This window comes from Urtica dioica, chromosome 9 (assembly GCF_054948205.1).
Source record: "Urtica dioica subsp. dioica isolate 48M chromosome 9, U.dioica_male_clone48M_v1_H2, whole genome shotgun sequence".
In the NCBI taxonomy this organism is placed as follows: Eukaryota; Viridiplantae; Streptophyta; class Magnoliopsida; order Rosales; family Urticaceae; genus Urtica; species Urtica dioica.
In genome coordinates, this window is record NC_142764.1 from 23052878 (window position 1) to 23072541 (window position 19664).

General features: G+C 35.5%; 3 protein-coding genes across 3 annotated transcripts; all 3 read left to right on the forward strand.

The window, feature by feature from the left end:
• The first annotated feature begins 1814 nt into the window (after positions 1-1814).
• Positions 1815-9411, forward strand: LOC149385906 (uncharacterized). Its single transcript, XM_089625908.1, has 22 exons — positions 1815-2726; positions 3164-3278; positions 3403-3503; positions 3839-3930; positions 4362-4497; positions 4595-4663; positions 4780-4881; positions 5186-5284; positions 5382-5492; positions 5816-6022; positions 6323-6430; positions 6899-6994; positions 7127-7183; positions 7259-7405; positions 7484-7543; positions 7628-7732; positions 7819-7980; positions 8149-8222; positions 8317-8440; positions 8607-8695; positions 8765-8885; positions 8959-9411. The coding sequence occupies exons 1-22, from the start codon at positions 2070-2072 to the stop codon at positions 9109-9111; spliced, it is 2985 nt and encodes a 994-aa protein (XP_089482034.1). The 5' UTR covers positions 1815-2069; the 3' UTR covers positions 9112-9411.
• Positions 9412-11207: 1796 nt separating this feature from the next.
• On the forward strand, positions 11208-13355 carry LOC149385907 (myosin heavy chain-like protein). Its single transcript, XM_089627244.1, has 9 exons — positions 11208-11558; positions 11681-11808; positions 11909-11956; positions 12031-12144; positions 12232-12300; positions 12400-12456; positions 12554-12664; positions 12924-13004; positions 13107-13355. Exons 1-9 carry the CDS (start codon positions 11417-11419, stop codon positions 13170-13172), a joined length of 816 nt encoding a protein of 271 aa, XP_089483370.1. The 5' UTR covers positions 11208-11416; the 3' UTR covers positions 13173-13355.
• Positions 13356-13600: 245 nt separating this feature from the next.
• On the forward strand, positions 13601-14588 carry LOC149385908 (uncharacterized). The gene is made up of 2 exons (XM_089627245.1): positions 13601-13723; positions 13842-14588. The coding sequence occupies exon 2, from the start codon at positions 13950-13952 to the stop codon at positions 14415-14417; it is 468 nt and encodes a 155-aa protein (XP_089483371.1). The 5' UTR covers positions 13601-13723; positions 13842-13949; the 3' UTR covers positions 14418-14588.
• Positions 14589-19664: the final 5076 nt, after the last annotated feature.

Here is a 19664-nt window from a genome sequence, read left to right on the forward strand (position 1 = left end):
ATTAATTAATTAAACAGAAAATTAAATTATTTTTTAGTTAATTAATTTACTACAATCATTGTGAACTATTTTTTAAATAAAATGAAATTTGACTATTTCTTTAAAATGAAAGTAAGTTATTAGGCTACAAATCTAATCATCCTAAAAAGTAATGTAAATCCTAAGGCTATGGAAATATATACCGTTCAAACGTATGTTTATTGTCTACTTGTTTATTAATTCTAGCCAATTGGCTAAAAAGAAAAAAGTATGAATCCAAGTGTAATCATTATATAATTATATTGGTCTATCATATTATTCTTAGTTATCAATGTGGGATTCTTACTAAAATAACTAATTTTTTAAATTAATGGGACAAATATTGAGCAACCGGGAATGACAATTCTATTGTCTGTACTTGGACCTATTTAAATAATGACATATTTGATTATAGTGAAGAATATCCGACCCGTTTAAATCAGGTAACGAGTCATTAAAAAAGTAACAAGTTCTATCGTCATTCTTAGAGAGAGCTAAATATATGACCCATTTGGATACTTTGTGATGTAATTTTAGCTAATTATATAGTAATTAAAAAATGGTCTAAACTACACGATATTTGGGCCATATTATGAAAGATAAGGGCAATGACTTCACTAAATTTTCTTATGACCGAGATTCCTAAAATTACGCATTATCTTTCGATTCAATCCTTGTAATCACGCTCACGTTTAATATTGCTAGACCTTTTTCGAGTAACTAACAATCTATGTCAATATCCGGAAAATTCTCTCTCGACCTCAAATACTACAAATACGATAAGCTTTACGATTAGGTGCGTACATACGACTCCGTAGCAGCCTAACTATATCTCTAGTCTATAGGAATGTATTACAGTGATTTAATTCACTTGCACGATTATTCACTCTCTTTCGAGTAGCTAAATAATCATAAAATTCATTAACGAGGTAACTAATCTTATACAAGCATTAAGGACACAATTAAATCAAACAAAAGATGATGAACGACAAAAAAAAAAAAAAAACTTAAATCAATAAGTAACGAATCCACAACCATATTCAAGAAAGTTAAGCCATCACATTTTCGAGGATTAGTCCATGACGACGAGAGAAATGAACAACGAAAATAAATAAAAGCAATAAAACTAAAACAAAGAATAACAAAAAAAAAATGGGTTGTTTATGGGTCTCGTGTTCTCGAGCACCCGCCGCAGCCTCTTAATATTAAAGAGTTGAAATTGAAGATGCGATTCTTCTTAGGAAAATTAAAAACCCTTTATTGGTTGATTGTTACTTGGTATTTTGTGTGTTGTGTTTGGTTTGATAATGTCACTTTGACCTTCCCGTTTTGGGCGGTTTGGGCGAGGAAGGATCAAACCCTGACACTGTGGTTCGTAGTCACATGCTCTAATAATTTGAGCTACATGTCCCGTCCCCAATGAATTTGTTTTCGGGAGTAGCATAAATTTTTCCTCGCCTCGTTTTGAGAAAATTATATCCAATAAAAAAGATTGATTGCTTCGAAAAATCTCAAATAAACTTGATTATACGCTTAACATAGTAATTTATTGGTACTAAACAAGTAATATTAGTAATTACTAATTAGTAGACTCATATTTATGTATTTATATTTAAAAAAAATAGTTAAAATTTTATTTTATTAAAAAAATAGGTTATTAGTTCTGCAGTAAATTAATTAATTAAAAAGTAAATAAAATTTACTCTTTATTGAATTAATTTACTGCAGATTTGATAGATTAATCGGGACAAATCATATTATATAATATTTAGTAAACAAATATCAATAGACCAGATATTTTTTCAACTGAAAAGAAAGACCAGATATTTATTCAATAATAATAATTTATTTTTTTGCTCTGAATATAGACAATAATTAGAGGTGTACGAACCCGTGTAAGTTGTTCGTTCCTGTCCTCACTTCCCGCCCCACAATCTCGATTTCCACTTCACTCAACAAAAAGCTCGAATACCATTGATCCATCGAACTCACATGCTCACTCGTACTTCTATCAAATCTCTTCACGCATTTCCTCTCTCACCACCGCAACAATGTCTACGCTTCCATTGACCTCCCCATTTCTCGCCGCCGCCCATCGCCGTCCGTCCCTCGCCGTCGCCGTCCCTACGCCGCCTCGAGTTCGCCTCCCTTCTCCGGCCTCCAGGGCTTGGAGGCCCCTCAGGGCGTCCGGTTCCGGCGAAGGCGGACCTTCTTCTCCGGCGGCGGTGACCGTCGAGAGCTCCGATTCCGGCGGCGCGACGCTCTTCGTGATCCGCTCTCACACCCGGATCGGACTCCTCCAGGTGATCGCCGGCGTGTTCGGCGCGCTCGGTCTGAGGATCGACAGCGCGAGCGTGGAGTTCGACGGCGAGTTCTTCGTGAAGAGATTCTTCGTGACGGACTCGGAGGGGAAGAGGATCGACGACGATGAGAGCCTGGAGAGGATCAGAGGCGCTCTGGCGGACGCTGTGAAAGACGACGGCGAGGTTTCGGTGGTCGGACCGGCGACGAGAGGCGTGGTGGTGAGGAAGCTAGGGCCGGAATTGGGATCGGATCAGGAGAGCCGAGCCAAGGCGGAGAGGATGTTCGCTTTGATGGACGGCTATCTGAAGAACGATCCGATCAGTCTTCAGAAGGATATTCTCAACCATGTCGAATATACTGTCGCAAGGTCTCGATTCAATTTCGACGATTTCGAAGCTTATCAAGTAAGAAAAAGAAGAGATCTTTTTTTTTCTTTTCTTTTCTTACTATGATAGTGAATTTCCATTTTTAACCATTGACTTTTCTGTTTTACCACGTTTTCGACAAAATCAGTTCAATATTATTCACATACTTTTTTTTTTTTTGGGCACTTTAGATACAATTGTTGTCGGAGAGTTAGAATGTGATTAATTTTTTTTTTTTTTATTTTGGCGGGAGAAAAGTTTGGATGGTTTGTTGATGACAGTGATCAAAGCTCATATAATGGAGATGCATTTTTTTTAGACAGTACTAGGAGTTTTGGATCATGTTACCATTTTTTTACTGTCGCAAAAAGGTCAAACAGGAACGCTTTGCATATTTTATTGCTTTTATTTAGTTTCCATGTATTAATTTTGGTTTTTGTCAATTTATTTAAAACTTAAATATACTTTTGTTGCAGGGTTTGGCTCATAGCATAAGAGACCGTTTGATTGAACGTTGGCATGACACCCAACTTCACTTCAAGAGGAAAGATCCCAAGCGCTTATACTTCCTCTCGCTCGAGTATCTTATGGGTATTTATATTTCCAAAGAACTCAACTTTTTTTTTACTTCACGAGTTGGTAACCAGTCGACGTTTTTAGTACTCTACAAGTTTGTGTTTTCTTCTGACGGGTTTCATGTCATTTGACGTGTTAGGTCGGTCTTTGTCGAACAGTATCATCAACCTTGGAATCGGGGATGAATGTGCCGAAGCTGTAAACCAGCTCGGTTTCGAGTTAGAAGTTTTGGCTGAGCAGGTTAGCTTCACCTTCACAATTGGTTGTTCTCATTGGTTTTAGGATATACCACGAGTGAAAAATGCTGTCGGTTTTTGGAGAGAAAGAAAAGATTAAAATAGGCAACGAGTAATCCCAGTTTCACGACGAAAATGCTTGACTAGATTCAGTGTGAATAATTCTATGTATGTAAATTGAGCTTTATGGATGTATTTGTGAAGGCACCGCGTGCTCATCGCGCTTAGCATTTGAGATGCAAAGCATTCAAGTACAATTCTTGTTTGAGATGTCTCATATTATCTACTGTAAATTCATGTGCAATGACCCGATGATGCTTCGATATTTCTAATTTGAAGGAAGGAGATGGTGCGCTTGGTAATGGTGGACTAGCTCGTCTTTCAGCGTGCCAAATGGATTCTCTAGCAACTTTGGACTTACCTGCATGGGGGTATCACTATTGCGTAATTAACATTTAATAGTATTGAATTCTATGTATAGCTATTCAAACTAATGAAGAAATCTACCAATATTTATATATATATTTTTTTCCATTGGCTTTGAATCTCTTGAGTTATATACTCTTTGATTCAGCTGGGTAATAACGGCATGGTTCCTCGTTGGGGTCGAGTTCAAACACTTTGCTGTTTTTGTTCTTTTTTCAGCTGGAAATAACAATTTGGAACATTTATTAGAGTTAGGCAGTAGTCTTTTTGGATACCTAAAGAGGAAAATGATAGAAAAATTATTACACGTAGTTTCTTGCTGTATTTGAGCCTCGTGAACGTGACAAACCCAATTTATCAGTCAGCGTCTTTTTTTTTTTTTTGTCACAATCCGTTATCACATGGTATATTAATTCTGTTGCTTCTCTTTCTGTAGTTACGGGCTCCGTTACCAGTTTGGATTATTTCGTCAGCGAATATTAGATGGGTTTCAATATGAACAACCTGATTACTGGCTGAATTTCGGAAATCCTTGGGAGATTGAGCGAGTTCATGTTTCATATCCAGTAAAGGTTTGCTACTTATTCTATGTCCTCACTTTAGTGTTGGTTAATATTTTAAACTTTTGTTGCTAACTTGTTTCCCACTCTCTATCTCTATATCTAATAGTTTTATGGAAATGTTGAAGAGAACGTTGAGGATGGGAAAAAATGTAAAGTTTGGGTCCCTGGTGAAGTGGTAAGTTACTTGGTACTTTTAGATGTTTAAGGCTTCATCATCATCAAGTAAATCTATGGAACTGTGTGGTTCTTAAATCTCGATATCAAGGAAAACTTACGTTCTCATACTGCTAGGTTGAGGCGGTAGCTTATGATAATCCCATACCTGGTCACGGAACAAGGAATACAATTACTCTACGCTTATGGGCTGCTAAACCAAGTGATCAGTATGACATGGTAAGTTCAGGCAACTGAAAGCATTAACTTCAGATTTATGTTCTGGTAGACAAAGGTAGAGTTTGTGGTGTAATCATTGGTCGAAAAATAGCATTTGTAAACAAATGATGATTGACAGTAATAAAGGAATTTTACTCTTTTTCTTCTTTTCTTGATTGGAACCGATATTCGGGTGTGGATAAGATTCAGAATTAATAACCTAAAACAAAATTTTCTATTGAGAATTTTGTCGTATTCCAAAGAAGGGTAATGATAAACTAATGCTTTTTAGGAATCCATCTTACTCTGACTGTCTCAAATGCAGGAGTCTTATAATACAGGAGATTACATAAATGCTGTGGTCAACAGACAAAAAGCAGAAACAATTAGTAGTGTTTTGTACCCAGATGACCGTACTTATCAGGTTTGATTGTCTTTTCAATTTTTTTTTATAGAGAATGGTGTGGTATACTTCGTTTTAGAAACAATTAAAATGCTTTATGTTTGTGTGGCTTTTACAGGGGAAGGAACTTCGCTTAAAACAACAGTATTTTTTCGTCTCTGCCTCGGTACAGGACATAATTCGGAGGTTCAAAGACAGTCATAGTGATTTCGAGGGGTTTCCAGACAAGGTTCTATCTCTTCTCTATAATGTGATTATTGCATGTATTTTCCTAGCCAAAGTGATTATTTCCGTGTTTAATACGTGGAAATGTGATTAAACCTTCCACAAAAAGATTCTTCCAGGTTTCTGGTTTTGGCTGCAAGATAATTCTAGGAGTCATTGTCCCTTCGTAAAAAGTTCTATTTCATGATATTCACTTTAAGTTTTGTAAGACAAATTTTGTTTGGCAGGAAGTTTCTTAAGCTAATATATTGGTAATTTAGTTTCGTCCTTTTTTTTTCTTCTTCTTTTTATTCCTATCAGTGATTTTATTTTGTCTATGATATTCAGGTTGCTTTACAGCTGAACGATACTCATCCATCACTTTCAATAGCAGAAGTGATGAGAATTCTCGTGGACGAAGAGAATTTAGAATGGAGCAGAGCATGGGATATTGTCTGCAAGATATTCTCATTCACAACACACACTGTGGTACCCGAAGCGCTTGAGAAAATCCCCGTTGATTTACTCGGCAATCTACTCCCACGCCATTTGGAAGTTCGATCTTTTATCTACCTTCACCATTTCTCTCGCATTTTTTATTTTATTTTCCGCGACTCTTTCAGGGCTTCGATTTAGAAAAGATTTACTCCCCGTTTTCCCGAGTCCCAATCTGGGATATAGATAGATCTCCCTAGTAGTAGATACTTACACTGAGGTTTTGGAGATGAATGGCAATTATCAATTTAGATTACTTTTTGAAAAGCACACCCCATTGTTGCTAGTTAATTAACTGTCAATCATATTTTGTCTACGATGTCCTTCTGTCTAACATAATTGTATAACTGATTTGTACAGATCATATATGAAATTAACCAAATATTTGTTGAAGAACTGAAGAGTAAAATTGGTTTGGATTATGATCGGCTATCCCGGATGTCCATTGTTGAGGAAGGTGCTACAAAGGTATTCCCAGGAAAAAAATGTGATAGGAAATGGTGTGTTTTGTCATGTTATGAAATTTTAGACATTCTAGTAGAGATATGGTGGAAATACAATTATTTTAATACTCATTTATAAGTTTTAACAATAGAAGTTCATAATCTATGCCTGAAGCCAGTGCGGTCTGGTAATCATTTGTTTAATACTTTTCTTCACTGGTTGGAAAAGCTGTTGGTAGTTAGGTAATTGTATCATAATATGTTCTAGTCAACTAGTTATCTATATTTTTGCAATTCTATTAATATCTATTATGTGGTTGTTTTTTGTGTCTACATTTAACCTTTGTAATCTATGCTGTTACAATAGAGAACAGTGGATTTATCACACACGTTTGTGTCTTATCATCTTTGGTGGCTCAACAATTTATCCAATGTCTATCCATTATAAAAGTAGCTAAAAAATTTATTTATTTATTACCATTTGTTTTTTCAGAGTATTCGGTCGGCACATCTGTCAATTGTTTGTTCCCATGTCGTGAATGGTGTCTCAAGAGTACACTCCGAGTTATTAAAAACAAAACTTTTCAAGGTAATATGTGTTATTTTATAGTTATGCCTTTCAAAATAGTTCTAGTAACATAACCAAATTTGTAAGCTTTAATATAAAAAAGAGAAAATGAGGAGAAAGCCAACCTAACCCAATATCGCTTGATGATGACAGGATTTTTATGGGCTGTGGCCTGAGAAGTTTCAATACAAGACAAATGGTGTAACCCAGGTAGGATTTTCAGAACACGTTATTTAAAGAGTAGAGAAGAATGAAATGATATTCTACGTATGTGGTATTCCTCAGCGTCGATGGATTGTGGTGAGCAATCCTAGTCTTTCTTCCCTTATCACAAAATGGCTTGGAACGGAAACTTGGATCCGCAATGTTGACCTTCTAAGCGGTCTTCGAGACCATGCATCGAATCCCGAGTTACAACAAGAATGGAAGATGGTAGCTTCTAAACACTATCAATGCTTGCAATTTCTCTGAGAGTTGTTGCTTAACACGCCTTGGATGTTTTCGTTGCAGGTTAGGAAGGTCAACAAAATGCGACTAGCAGAGTTCATTGAAGCAATGACTGGCATCAAGGTCTGCCGGGTGTTTCTTCTCTCTAATTGTAGATGCTTTTGTTGCGAGTTTACGACGGACTTTCTTCTGGTATTTGTGATTCAGGTCAGTTTAGATGCCATGTTTGACGTTCAGACAAAGCGAATACACCAATACAAAAGACAGCTTCTTAACATTCTTGGCATTATCCATCGATACGACTGTATCAAGGTGACCCATTTTATACCTCATGTGATTAGTCTGATATTTATTAGTCTTGAAGTAGTTGTTTGTTGATTGGCTTGTCTTCGTTACAGAATATGGATGAGTCACAGAGGAAAAAAGTCGTACCCCGTGTATGCATTATTGGAGGGAAAGCTGCCCCTGGATATGTGATTGCAAAGAAAATTATCAAACTTTGCCATGCTGTGGCTGACAAAATTAACAATGACAGTGATATTGGAGATCTTCTAAAGCTGGTTAGTGGAAGAAGATTGTTTATAGGCCTCACCCATATCATATTACCGTTATTGGGAAACTTTATTGACAACAAAGCACTTAGTTATGCCACTAGCTAACTCGTTCAAGCTTTCAACATTAGTCTTTATATACCATCAGAAAGCTAAACGATAGTTATTTCATTTCAGGTTTTTATTCCCGACTACAATGTTTCTGTCGCTGAATTAGTAATACCAGGAGCCGACCTTTCTCAGCACATCAGGTTTGTTTTTTTTCCTATTCGCATCAGGTATCATATTTTTTTTTTCCTGCAAGCAATATATCGTACATCAAACTAAAAACGAGTCTTTCTACAGTACGGCAGGGAATGAGGCCTCTGGAACTGGAAGCATGAAATTTCTCATGAATGGATGTTTGCTTTTAGCTACTGCAGATGGATCAACCGTTGAGATTATTGAAGAAATCGGGGAAGAAAATATGGTACTCTTTTTTTATTTTAACTAGCTGAATATCTGTATCACCAGAAGTAGGATAAATAACATGCCCCGGTAGAATGTGCGTCAAGAGATTAGTAACTTTCAGTCTCAAATAGTCTCTAACCTTTGACAATCAGAAAATTATTTCCTTCTCGCTATTTTGTCCCCAGTTTTTGTTTGGCGCAAAGGTGCACGAAGTTCCCACGTTACGCGAGGAAAACAATATGAAAGTAAATCGACAGTTCGCACGAGTCGTGAGGTACTACAATTTGACTGAATACTGTTCTGTCAAACTTTTTTTTTTAACTCAACACACACTTTGAATCAGAATGGTTCGAGAGGGGCATTTTGGATTCCAAGAGCATTTCGAACCGCTTTGTGATTCGGTGGAGATGGGAAAGGATTTCTACCTCCTCGGCGCCGATTTCCAAAGCTACCTTGAGGCGCAGGTAATTCTTGTTTCTATGTCCCTTCCTTGCTTCTCTGATTTTCCTCGTGCCTAACTGAGCATTATGTTTTTAGGCTGCCGCGGACAAAGCGTTTGTTGACCAAGAAAAGTGGACTCGAATGAGCATTCTCGCTGCCGCCGGCTCCGGTAGATTCAGCAGCGACAGAACCATTGAAGAATACGCGGAAAAGAGTTGGGGAGTCGAACCCTGCACATGCCCTTATTGATGCTCACAATCATTAAGAAAAGAGCTTGTTTTATTTTACCAATAACTATATAAATTAGTAGTTTCGAAACTACTACTAATCAATAAGGATCATTGCTCTTCTGAATGATTCAAGCAACGGTGGAATTCCTTCTGGAAGATATGAAGCTTTGTGATGTCAATGGCACTGTAAAATAATTGATTTAGGAAGAACAAGTTAGTTGTTTTTTATTGTACTTGTTTTATGGTGTATTGTAAAAATAAAAATAAAAATAAAAAATACCGTTACCGTCGAGGAAGAATTAGATAAAAAAATAAAAAATAAAAAAACTTTGAAAGAGTGATAATAGCGTGTAATAGCAACCCGTGAAAATTGAAAACATCACACGTCATAGAAATTGGTCTTCCATGTTCAATTCGTTGTAATTTCTGTTGTACTTTGTGTTTAAGAGCAATGATCGAAATACCGTTACCGTTCCAGAACATAGATTTTACCGATATCCGAAGGTAAGTCAGAGGAATACTGTGTAATTCAGAAAATGAAAATGAAAACTGGACTATTGAAAATACCGTTACCGTCGAGGAAGAATTGGATAAAAAAAAAAAAAAAAAAAAACTCTGAAAGAGTGATATAGCGTGTAATAGCAACCCGTGAAAATTGAAAACATCACACGTCATAGAAATTGGTCTTCCATGTTCAATTCGTTGTAATTTGTACTATCCTTTATGTTTAAGAGCAATGATCAAAATACCGTTACCGAACCGAAACATAGATTTTACTGATATCCGAAGGTAAGTCAGAGGAATACTTTGGTATTCAGAAAAGGAAAAGGAAATGGAAAACTGTACCGTTGAAAATACTGTTACCGTCGAAGAATAATTGGATAAAAATAAAAAACATAAAAATAAAAAACTCTGAAAGAGTGATATAGCGTGCAATAGCAACCCGTGAAAATTGAAAACATCACACGTCATAGAAATTGGTCTTCCATGTTCAATTCGTTGTAATTTTTGTTGTCCATTGTGTTTAAGAGCAATGATCGAAATACCGTTCCGAAACATAAATTTTACTGATATCCGAAGGTAAGCTAGATGAATACTGTGGAATTCAGAAAAGGAAAATGAAAAATGTACTGTTGAAAATACCGTTATCGTCTAGGAAGAATTGGATAAAAATAAAAATAAAAAATAAAAAACTCTAAAAGAGTGATAGCAACCCGTGAAAATTGAAAATAACACACGTCGTAGAAATTGGTCTTCCATGTTCAATTCGTTGTAATTTGTGTTGTCCCTTGTGTTTAAGAGCAATGATCGAAATACTGTTACCGTTCCGAAACATAGATTTTACTGATATCCGAAGGTAAGCTAGAGGAATACTATGGAATTCAAAAAAGGAAAGGAAAATGAAAACTGTACCGTTGAAAATACCATTATCGTCGAGGAAGAATTGGATAAAAAAAATAAAATAAAACTCTGAAAGAGTGATATAGCGTATAATAGCAACTCGTGAAAATTGAAAACATCACACGTCATAGAAATTGGTCTTCTATGTTCAATTCATTGTAATTTGTTAAGTCAACAATGATCGAAATACCGTTACCGTTTCGAAACACAGATTTTACTGTTATCCGAAGGTAAGCCAGATGAATATCGTGGAATTTATAAAAGGAAAAAGAAAACTGTACTATTGAAAATATTGTTACCGTCGAGGAATAATTAGATAAAAATAAAAAAATAAAAAATGATAAAAACTCTGAAAGAGTGATATAGCGTGTAATAGCAGCTTGGAAAATTGAAAACATCACACATCATAGAGATGGAATGGAAAAAGACCCTGACGCCTTACTTTGGTCTTCCATGTTCAAATTCGTTGTAATTTTCGCTGTCTGTTGTGTTTAAGAGTCCAATTTATAACGAATTCATTTATATTTATTTAATATAAATGTAAAAAAAAAAAAAAAAAAAAAATCGAAAGGAAAAAAGATAGAACTTACTTTTATAGTAATTTTGTTTTATTCATTTTCATTTCTAACAAGAATCAAATTTATTAAGGAAGTGTCCAAATGGGTTAGAAGATATGGAAAAAAAAAAAAAGAAAAAAAAAAAAGGAAAGTTTATTTATTAGTTTCCCACGTAAACGACATGTCGTTTTGTTTTTCTGAGAGAGTTCGACGAGTTTTCGGACCTCCCGGGGAGTGGGGACTCAGAGCTGTAGAAACTTCGTTGTTCGGTTGTTCGGCGGCCCAATAGACCACCAATCTCTGATCCATTTTCGTACAAAACCTGGGATATTGATCTAGATTTGGACGTGTTGCTCTGGAACAACAATGGCGAAATATCAATTTCTGTTACTCTCTCTCACTGCCGCGTTTTTCACACATCTCGTGTCTCTCTCGGAAACTGCTTCGGTTTCGGAGAACCATGGCGTCGAAGACTTGCAGAGAATCAAGCTCAAGATCGACCACTTAGGTATGCTCTCGACTTCGCATTCCTTTAGCTCAGCTTCAAAGTTTACGAAAATGGAAAAATTAAATAAGCGAACAAAATTCTATCACAGAATTTTACCAAAGGATGTAGTGAAATCAATGCAGAGACAAAAATCGACGATATTATACGGAATATCGAAGAGAAAGGGATCTACATCGAAGATCAAGATAACCTTATTCACCAGATGTCTCACAAGATCAAGATTTTGCAGTCCTCTGTTTTGGATCTTAAGGTTCAATCTAAAGTCTCGTTCTTACTCAGAAACTATGAATATGTACTTGGAATAGATAAAAAAAAAAAACATGATCGGTTTTTTCTTTCAATATCCGCAGACTGACTCGCTGAGTGCTAAAGAAAAGCTTAACGCATTGGAACAAGAGGTTTTTTTTTTTCCCCCTCATTTCCAACCATAGCCATGAATAAGCAAGCATCACTGGATTTTTTTATGGCTTAGGTACAACTGCTCTGGGCTACTTTGAGGAGGAACAACTTTGATATCCATGTTTTGAAATCTAAAGTACAGGAAGCTGAGGACAAACTGGCAACAGTGTCGTCTCAAGCTGAGAAGGTTTTGTCAGCTTTTTCAAGCATTTACTTCTCGGGAATTGTGATTGAGATTTTCATTTCAATCATTTGTTCCCATTTTTTTTTTCAGGTGTCCAATATCGTGACGGAGCAATGGATCCAACTTCAGCGGCTCGAGCAGGCTCTTCATATGAACCAAGTATGAAGATTACTTCGCTACCGAGATCATACTTTGCTTTTTGGCTGATTTTTTTTTTCCCTTTCCTAGTTTAATTAATTGCTCATGCGTCTCAACCAGATGATGACTTTGAGAGTTCGAGGGAGAGTCGATTACTCAAGATGCCCATTTTATAGGGCAAGTCTTGAACTTTTGTCGATAAGTCAACCTGTCTCTCTCTTACAAGGTCTATCTCGAATAAGTCTTGAGATATATTACTGTATTTTGCTTGCAGTTCATCAGCAAGCTATTCGGTGATTGGCTTCAACAAGTGCGTAACATTTTGGACCCGTATATTGTTCACTTTAAACGAGGCTTTACTCAGACCAAAGATTATCATCACCAGGTTTGCTTTTAAAATCAAGCTCTCCATGCATTTTGGTATGCTACGATTGTAATTGAAAGGACCGGTCCCAGCGCTCTAAAGGTTATCTGAAGCCATTTGTAATGGACACCATTTAAAACATTTCACTGTGAACAAGTATTTTTTTTTCTTTTCTTTCGTGGCATAGAGTTTCTGTAACACTCATTAGTCTCTATCATAGTGTGTCAAGATTTTACAGATTGTTGACCCGCGTCAGCTGAGCATTGAATCTTTGTTTCAGTTGCAACGTTGCATTAAACGGGAATTGGAGAAGAGTGAATATACTTCAGCTCTCGCCAACGATGAATTAGTATTTTTTGTGGTATGTGTCATTTTGGTGGAGAATCCTTTTCGGGTCTTGAAATTCACTTTTATATTTACTTGCCCCACTTGATTACCATATCATAAACGCATAAACTTTCAGGCTTCAGTGCTCATCACTTTCCCGATACTCGGTGCTTGGATGTTGCTCTCGTCTCAATTGCGCTAGATTGGATTGTCCCAAATGGCGAAGATAGAAATTCTGGTAACAAAATGGATTCAGAACAACCTCTTTCATTGTGATCATCACCATGTTTGCGAGTCCTGAAATGGCATATTTCTGACGTTGAAAAGATCCCCGAGGTTGTCATGATCAAGAGGTTATAGATATCATCATTGATTCATTCAATTATGGTTATAGTAGCCCCTCTTGTTATGACTTTTGAGCTCAACAAATATATGGCAGTTAAACCACTCTTACCAGCTCTAAATCGGGTCATTAAAAGTGATAACTGAAACGCATTACCTAATGCGCGTTAGTTGCTGCAGATTTCAATGATCGTTATTGTGATAGGGCGTGGGTTTGAATGATCCTACTAACCAATCCAAATCATTTACTCGGTTTCAATGTCTCAATTTATGTCAAAAGCAGCAAGAATAATTTGGTACTTCAATTATCAGAGTTGTTGAAACTTGAAACTTGAAAAACACCACCGCCAATTACAATGATGAGTGATCCAGATTCCTTTTCCTTTCGTGTTGGATAATTTGGGAACAATGGTAAATATGACCTATTCTACTCAATTCACTCTCTCATCCTGTCCAATTTCAATCGAGAGCTTTATTCACATCTTGTTTAAGAATAACTAATGACAAGAGCACTTAATCCAATCAACAGTAGATATCACTAGACTTGGTGGGGGTATTGAAGTAAAATGTCAAATTCCCATGGGAATATCAGCGTAATATTCTTCCCTCCTCTTCAAGCTAGAGAGGGAAATCAAAGATGGAAGAAGAGCCAAAGTGGGAACAGAGAATGAATGCGATGACTCACATCCTGACAAGCCCAACAAAGTCACCGCCTCTCCACTCACAGCTCTTCATAGCCACCCAAATCCCATGCTATCTCAACTGGGAATACCCACCGATCCTGTGCAAGCAATCCAAATCATCATTCCCTTGTCTTCACTGGAGATGGGCTTTCTCAGTTTACCTGAAAAGGGTCTTCAATCGGTGGCCTCCGACGAGCTCGTGGAGGTCCAAATGCCCGTACCATCAGCCACCGCCTCTGGTTCTGGCCAAGGGCTTGGAAGAGGCTCGCTGGGACGAGGAATACAGAAGAGAGCTCTTTCGGAAGAGGTTCTCGAGGAAACCACTCGTCAACAAGCTCAACCCTTTGATTCCCATTCTGCTTCCCAATATCATCGTCTTGAGTGTCCTCCTTTGGGACATTCCTCTTCCCGATCGCTACTAACAATACGAGCGATGAGAAGAGTGAGGATAGGGTTTTGTCGTTTTGTGATTAATTTCTTCATTTGGTTTGGTTACGTCTTCGTTTTGTTGTAATACTAAGAATTATAAATAACAGCATTGTGATTAATTAATCACGCAAAGTTTATGTTGCATAATATAATTGCTTTTGGTACCCTTTTTATTTTCTTACTTTATCTCAAAATAGTATGTTTAAAGTTTTGTATTGCAAAAAAAAAAAACGTTACAATTTTTTTTCATAAAGGAAATATGTTTACTATTTTAAACTCTATTTGATTTTACTTATTATTTATAAGAAAAATAATTATTTACTGTTTTAAAAAAAAGTTATATTTAAGAGAATTCAAGATAATTAATGTTACGTTTAATTTCAGGATGACTTTTTTGGGATCCGGTCTCCTATATCCATTTGTGCATTCTCAGGGTTAATCCTTAACCAAACGTTTTGACCTTTAGGTAACGTAATCAAACTAATTGACAAAGTAAAGATGATAAAGAAAACGAGTAAATTATAAATTATTAAGTAGGAACAGTGAAAAATAGTTAGGAGGTACGATGATTGAAATTTTGACGAAAATTTGGAATGCCAAAATATTTTTATTCGGACATGATTCTGTTGAGCTTTAATTAACAATATCTCTACCTTAAACGTATAGTATTTTATAGTTCACGAAGATAGTTTTCATAAGCTTCTTCTCATGTTCCATTTGTTTGGCGTTATATTTGTACGATTGACACTTGACCGTGCCTGAGAATTTGATGGAAGTTGCAACGAATATATTTGTTTTCAATATTACTGAAATCTTGGACTTCACTTAATTTTATTGGAATTATATTTATTAGATATATTTTTTATAGTGTTAATTGATATAATCACTACGTGAATATTGATCTTTCATGTATTATCGTGATGAGAAAGGTGTATATTAGTTTGATACTATTTAAGTCATATATGATTCCTAAGTACCATTAATTCTCAAGAAAAATGATTATTTCGCTAGTTTTATTATCTCTTGGGGGCAATATATCGGTTATGGAACCACCAAACTAGGCGAGTGAATATATAGTATCTTTCAGGAGAGCTAGATTTCGAATATGTAAATCTCTTCATCCACCAATCATATCAAAGACTCCCAAACACATAAGTGTATAAGCATACGTTACTCCCAAAATATAAGTACATAAGCATACGTTTAACTTTGGATGCTTATATCAAAAAGCCTGAAAATATAATCTTGAAATCCACAATCTCTTCAAGATTTAGATAAATCACCATTGCGTGTGACCATAGTGACTACGTATATCGTAATGGTTCTTTAAACAACACATCTAATCCTAAGTATGTCCACTTTTGTAGAAACTACATGTATAGATGCTTTGGCTAAGTGAGCCTACACCCTTGCTTCACATATGTGATTTCAAATTTAGCTATTTAAGCATAGATTAATCATTGACGAGTTTTAACATTCTCCCAGACTTGGATGTTTCATACTCTTATATAAACATATGAACTAGTTACCACGAAAGAATATGGAGGTCCAAGTTGACTTCGGCCCACTTCCTCTACACATTTGTGAGTTTGTCATTCTAAAGACTAACCCACGAGATATGCTGCGAGCTAGGCCCTTCAATGGCTTAATCCGATGTCGAACCATCATCGAGCGAGCCTCTTTTATTGGCTCAAGTTGGTCCAAAGATACTACGAGTTAGATCACTCAGCGAGCTAGCCCGCGAGGAGAAGAAAGCGAGCTAAATCACATATCAACCCAATCATATCAAGGCCAGCTAAATCACTCATATATTGATTTACTCGAGCTCACCATGTATAGTTTATCTCTCGCCTTTTTTCTCATATTTATTTTTCTGTTGTTCATCGTTTGTTTCATTTTCAATTATCAATAAAAAGGCCATGAGCCATTCTCTCAATCCCTAAATATTCTTTGTTAATTTCAATAAACATTTCAAGGTAGAATCGGTGTCATGACGGAAGTTTGAGGTCCATTAATCTAAATCAAATCTTTCTTTTAATATGAAAAAATATGGACTGTTCTTGAAACCGGATATTTTAGTGCCGTTCCGGTATTATACATAAAAAATATATTTTAATGGATAATAGACTATATTATAGATTGAATTTTTTTATTTATTTTATAAGCTCAATGATGAGGGATATAACCAAGATGGAATGTCCTGTTCCGAATTTACCAGAATTTCGGCACCATTCAAATGGAACATTCATATCCATTAAAGATCAAAATTCTAGTTTGGTCGGAACAAAATTTCTGTTCCAAACGCCCACATTTAGCCCTTAGAAACTAAAATTTTAGCTTTCTTCGTTGAGAAAGAAAAATACCGGTAGACTTGTTGGAAATTAAGTAAATAAAGAGTATTTATTTACATGTGTATGGCTGATTTGTGACAACAATTTGAGTAGGGTCCACTCATTGGATTTGAATAATTCCAAGTGATACGGATTCCTCGTAACGAGAGGTATAAAATTGAAAATTTGTTTGCCAAAATCGGACCTAGGATGAATGAGAAACTGATGCTCAAAGTAGGCTAAAGAAACACATTTATGTTGTGTTGTGGAAGTGGAATACCAAGAGTCCCACATTGGATGTGGATGTGTGTTGTGGTAGTGTTTAAATACTATCCTCTTTAATTAGTGGATATCCAAGTGCAAGAGAGGAGAGTGTGTGTGGGTTAACCCTTAACCCCTCACGCGCGCCGTCGCCGAGCCGGGCCGGGTTTCGGGGACGTCTCGGTCTCGGACTTTCTTTTTAGTACAAATTTCACTTCTAAAAGTTTTAATTCCACAAATAACTCTTGCGTTATGTTGGGAATTGAACTTGTAACCGTGCATTAAGGATTGGACGGTTTGAATCCGTGCATTAAGGCCTTGACGGTTGAATCTGAGTGAGCGTTTGGTAACCGTGCATTAAGGCTCCTTTATCACGAGTTATGGAGCTTTATTGCATCCGTTTAGAGTTGTTGCTCAGGGTATGCATACGCCTATAAAAGGCTGAGCTCTCTCTCATTTCAAACACACCGAATTCAATAATCTCCCACTGTTCCCGAGCTTCCTTCTTCCCCAGAAAATTGTCTTCCAATAATCTCCCACTTGTTTGTCTTGGTGATAGTTTCTGACACAGGTTCTAGTTCGCCGTCGATACACTAAGTGGTGCCTTTGTGTGTCTTGTTATCGTTGTATCCTGGGAAGCTGTCGTCCAAGTAATCATGCACTTGAGGAGGTCGATAAAAAGCTTCAAGAAAACCGTCCAACGGGCCTCGACTCTTTCCTTGCCGTCTTCTAGCTTTGCGTTACTTTTTCCGGTTTTTGTTATATTTTTTATTTCCTTGCTTATGTCTTTATTACATATTTGATTTTTTTTTTATTTAATTGTACGGAATAACCTATATGATTTCTATTTAATAAAAACCATGAAAGAGTCGATGACCTAGATTCCATCATAAACTGCATAAATTTGCAGAATTATAACATATGTATTATTTATTTATTTAGTATTTTTTAAAAATTGCGATATTCATTGCCAAAATACAGGACTTTGGATACCCAATTTTATTATGATTTCTGCTTAAGTTTGTCTTTTTGCTTTCTAGGAACAAAGGTTCTCTGCCGGTTGCCAACATACGCTTTGAAAAGCTGAAAACTAATTAATTCCTCCGCTAATCACGCAGAATACTTCCCTTAACTTAAAAGAAGAAGAGAAAAAGTGAAAATCAATAATGAAATGAAAGTGAAAGTTTTTTTATTTAAAATTATTAAAGTGAAAGTTCTGGCTATTACTTGTTTGGTCAAACAGAACAAAAAAAAAAATACAGAAGAAGGATTGAGTTCTTTCATATGAAACATGTATCAATAAATTCAATTGTCCCCACAACATATACTTTTTTTTAATGTTTTTTATTTGTTTTCCAAACAATCGTCAACAACTAAACCGAACTCTTTGAATTTTGATAAAGTCTTGGATGAAGTCTCATCCACCACCTTGATTTATGGCTTAACTAGCACTGCATGAATTTCAATGCGTACATTATTCAATTCAATGTGAGAATAATAAGACACAAAAAAAAAAAATGAATGCACTTTGTGGTGGAATATGAGTTGCTTTGGGTTAATTTTTACATTTTAAATCTTTAGATAAGGTTTAAAGTCTTGGGTACTTGTTTGTAGGGGTGCTAAAAAACTTAAAATAGTAAATTGGATTGGTTAATTGGTTAATTTGTTTATAAAACCGATCTACACTAAATATTTTTATCTCATGGAAGTAGATGTTTTTATTATTATTTTGGCTTCAAACGATGTGCTCTTGTTTCAAATCTTGATATTGCGGTTGGACAACCAGTTCCGAAATTTATGGTTGTGTTTGATAGTTAACTCAAAAAGTTTTTGTTTTCTATTTTCTAATTTTTGTAGTTGTACTGAAAAATTATTTTGCAGTTGTTTTCAAAAAGCTGTTTGGTACAGTTTTCATTTTTGTTTTTGAGAAAGTGAAAAAACTAAAAAAAGTGTTTGGTATAGTTTTCATTTTTGTTTTTGAAAGAATGAAAAGAGAAGATGAGGAGAAGGAGAAGAGAAGAGAAGAAATTTTTTTTTCCAAAAACACATTTTATTTGTTTTCAGTTTTCTTTACTTTTTTACAAAACAACTTCAAAAATTTTTGAAAATTTTTTCCGAAAAATTAAAACAAACACATTTTCACTGTTTGTTTTCAATTTTTTCAACTCAAAAAGTGAAAAACAGTTTTTGGAATGAAAACCAAACACAACCTATAATTTTTAATGTTTTATCATCTATATATTCGAAGTTAATTACTTGATACTTCATTTTAATTTTGAGTAAGAATTTGTCTTCATTTATGACTCAAACTCAGGACTTCAAATAAGTGTATTTTACCGCTTGAGCTACTTCATCTAGTCTAATTATTTTAGTCAAATGTCGGCATATTTATGGTAAGACTTATAATAATGAAAAAAAAAATTTACTTTTCCTAATTAATTAATTTAAAAATAATAATATTAAAAACACTATAAAGTTAACTAGATTAGTATAAAATAATTCTAGTCTTATTGTATTGTATATGGTTTGGAGTCCAATTCAGAATTAAAATCAACCATGCACACCCATACATACTTGTACTTTCTAAATGCTTAAATCATTCACGCCGTATCTTAAGGGGGCCTATTTTTTATTATTTATCTTTTATGG

Excerpts from the sequence above, each read along its gene's own strand:
- LOC149385906 (XM_089625908.1), top strand. The coding sequence starts at position 2,070 with ATGTCTACGCTTCCATTGACCTCCCCATTTCTCGCCGCCGCCCATCGC. Across the intron at positions 5,285-5,381 it reads CAGATGACCGTACTTATCAG|GGGAAGGAACTTCGCTTAAA; the intron begins GTTTGATTGTCT and ends TGGCTTTTACAG. Across the intron at positions 6,431-6,898 it reads TTGAGGAAGGTGCTACAAAG|AGTATTCGGTCGGCACATCT; the intron begins GTATTCCCAGGA and ends TTGTTTTTTCAG.
- LOC149385907 (XM_089627244.1), top strand. The coding sequence starts at position 11,417 with ATGGCGAAATATCAATTTCTGTTACTCTCTCTCACTGCCGCGTTTTTC. Across the intron at positions 12,301-12,399 it reads AGGCTCTTCATATGAACCAA|ATGATGACTTTGAGAGTTCG; the intron begins GTATGAAGATTA and ends CGTCTCAACCAG. Across the intron at positions 13,005-13,106 it reads ATGAATTAGTATTTTTTGTG|GCTTCAGTGCTCATCACTTT; the intron begins GTATGTGTCATT and ends ATAAACTTTCAG.
- LOC149385908 (XM_089627245.1), top strand. The coding sequence starts at position 13,950 with ATGGAAGAAGAGCCAAAGTGGGAACAGAGAATGAATGCGATGACTCAC.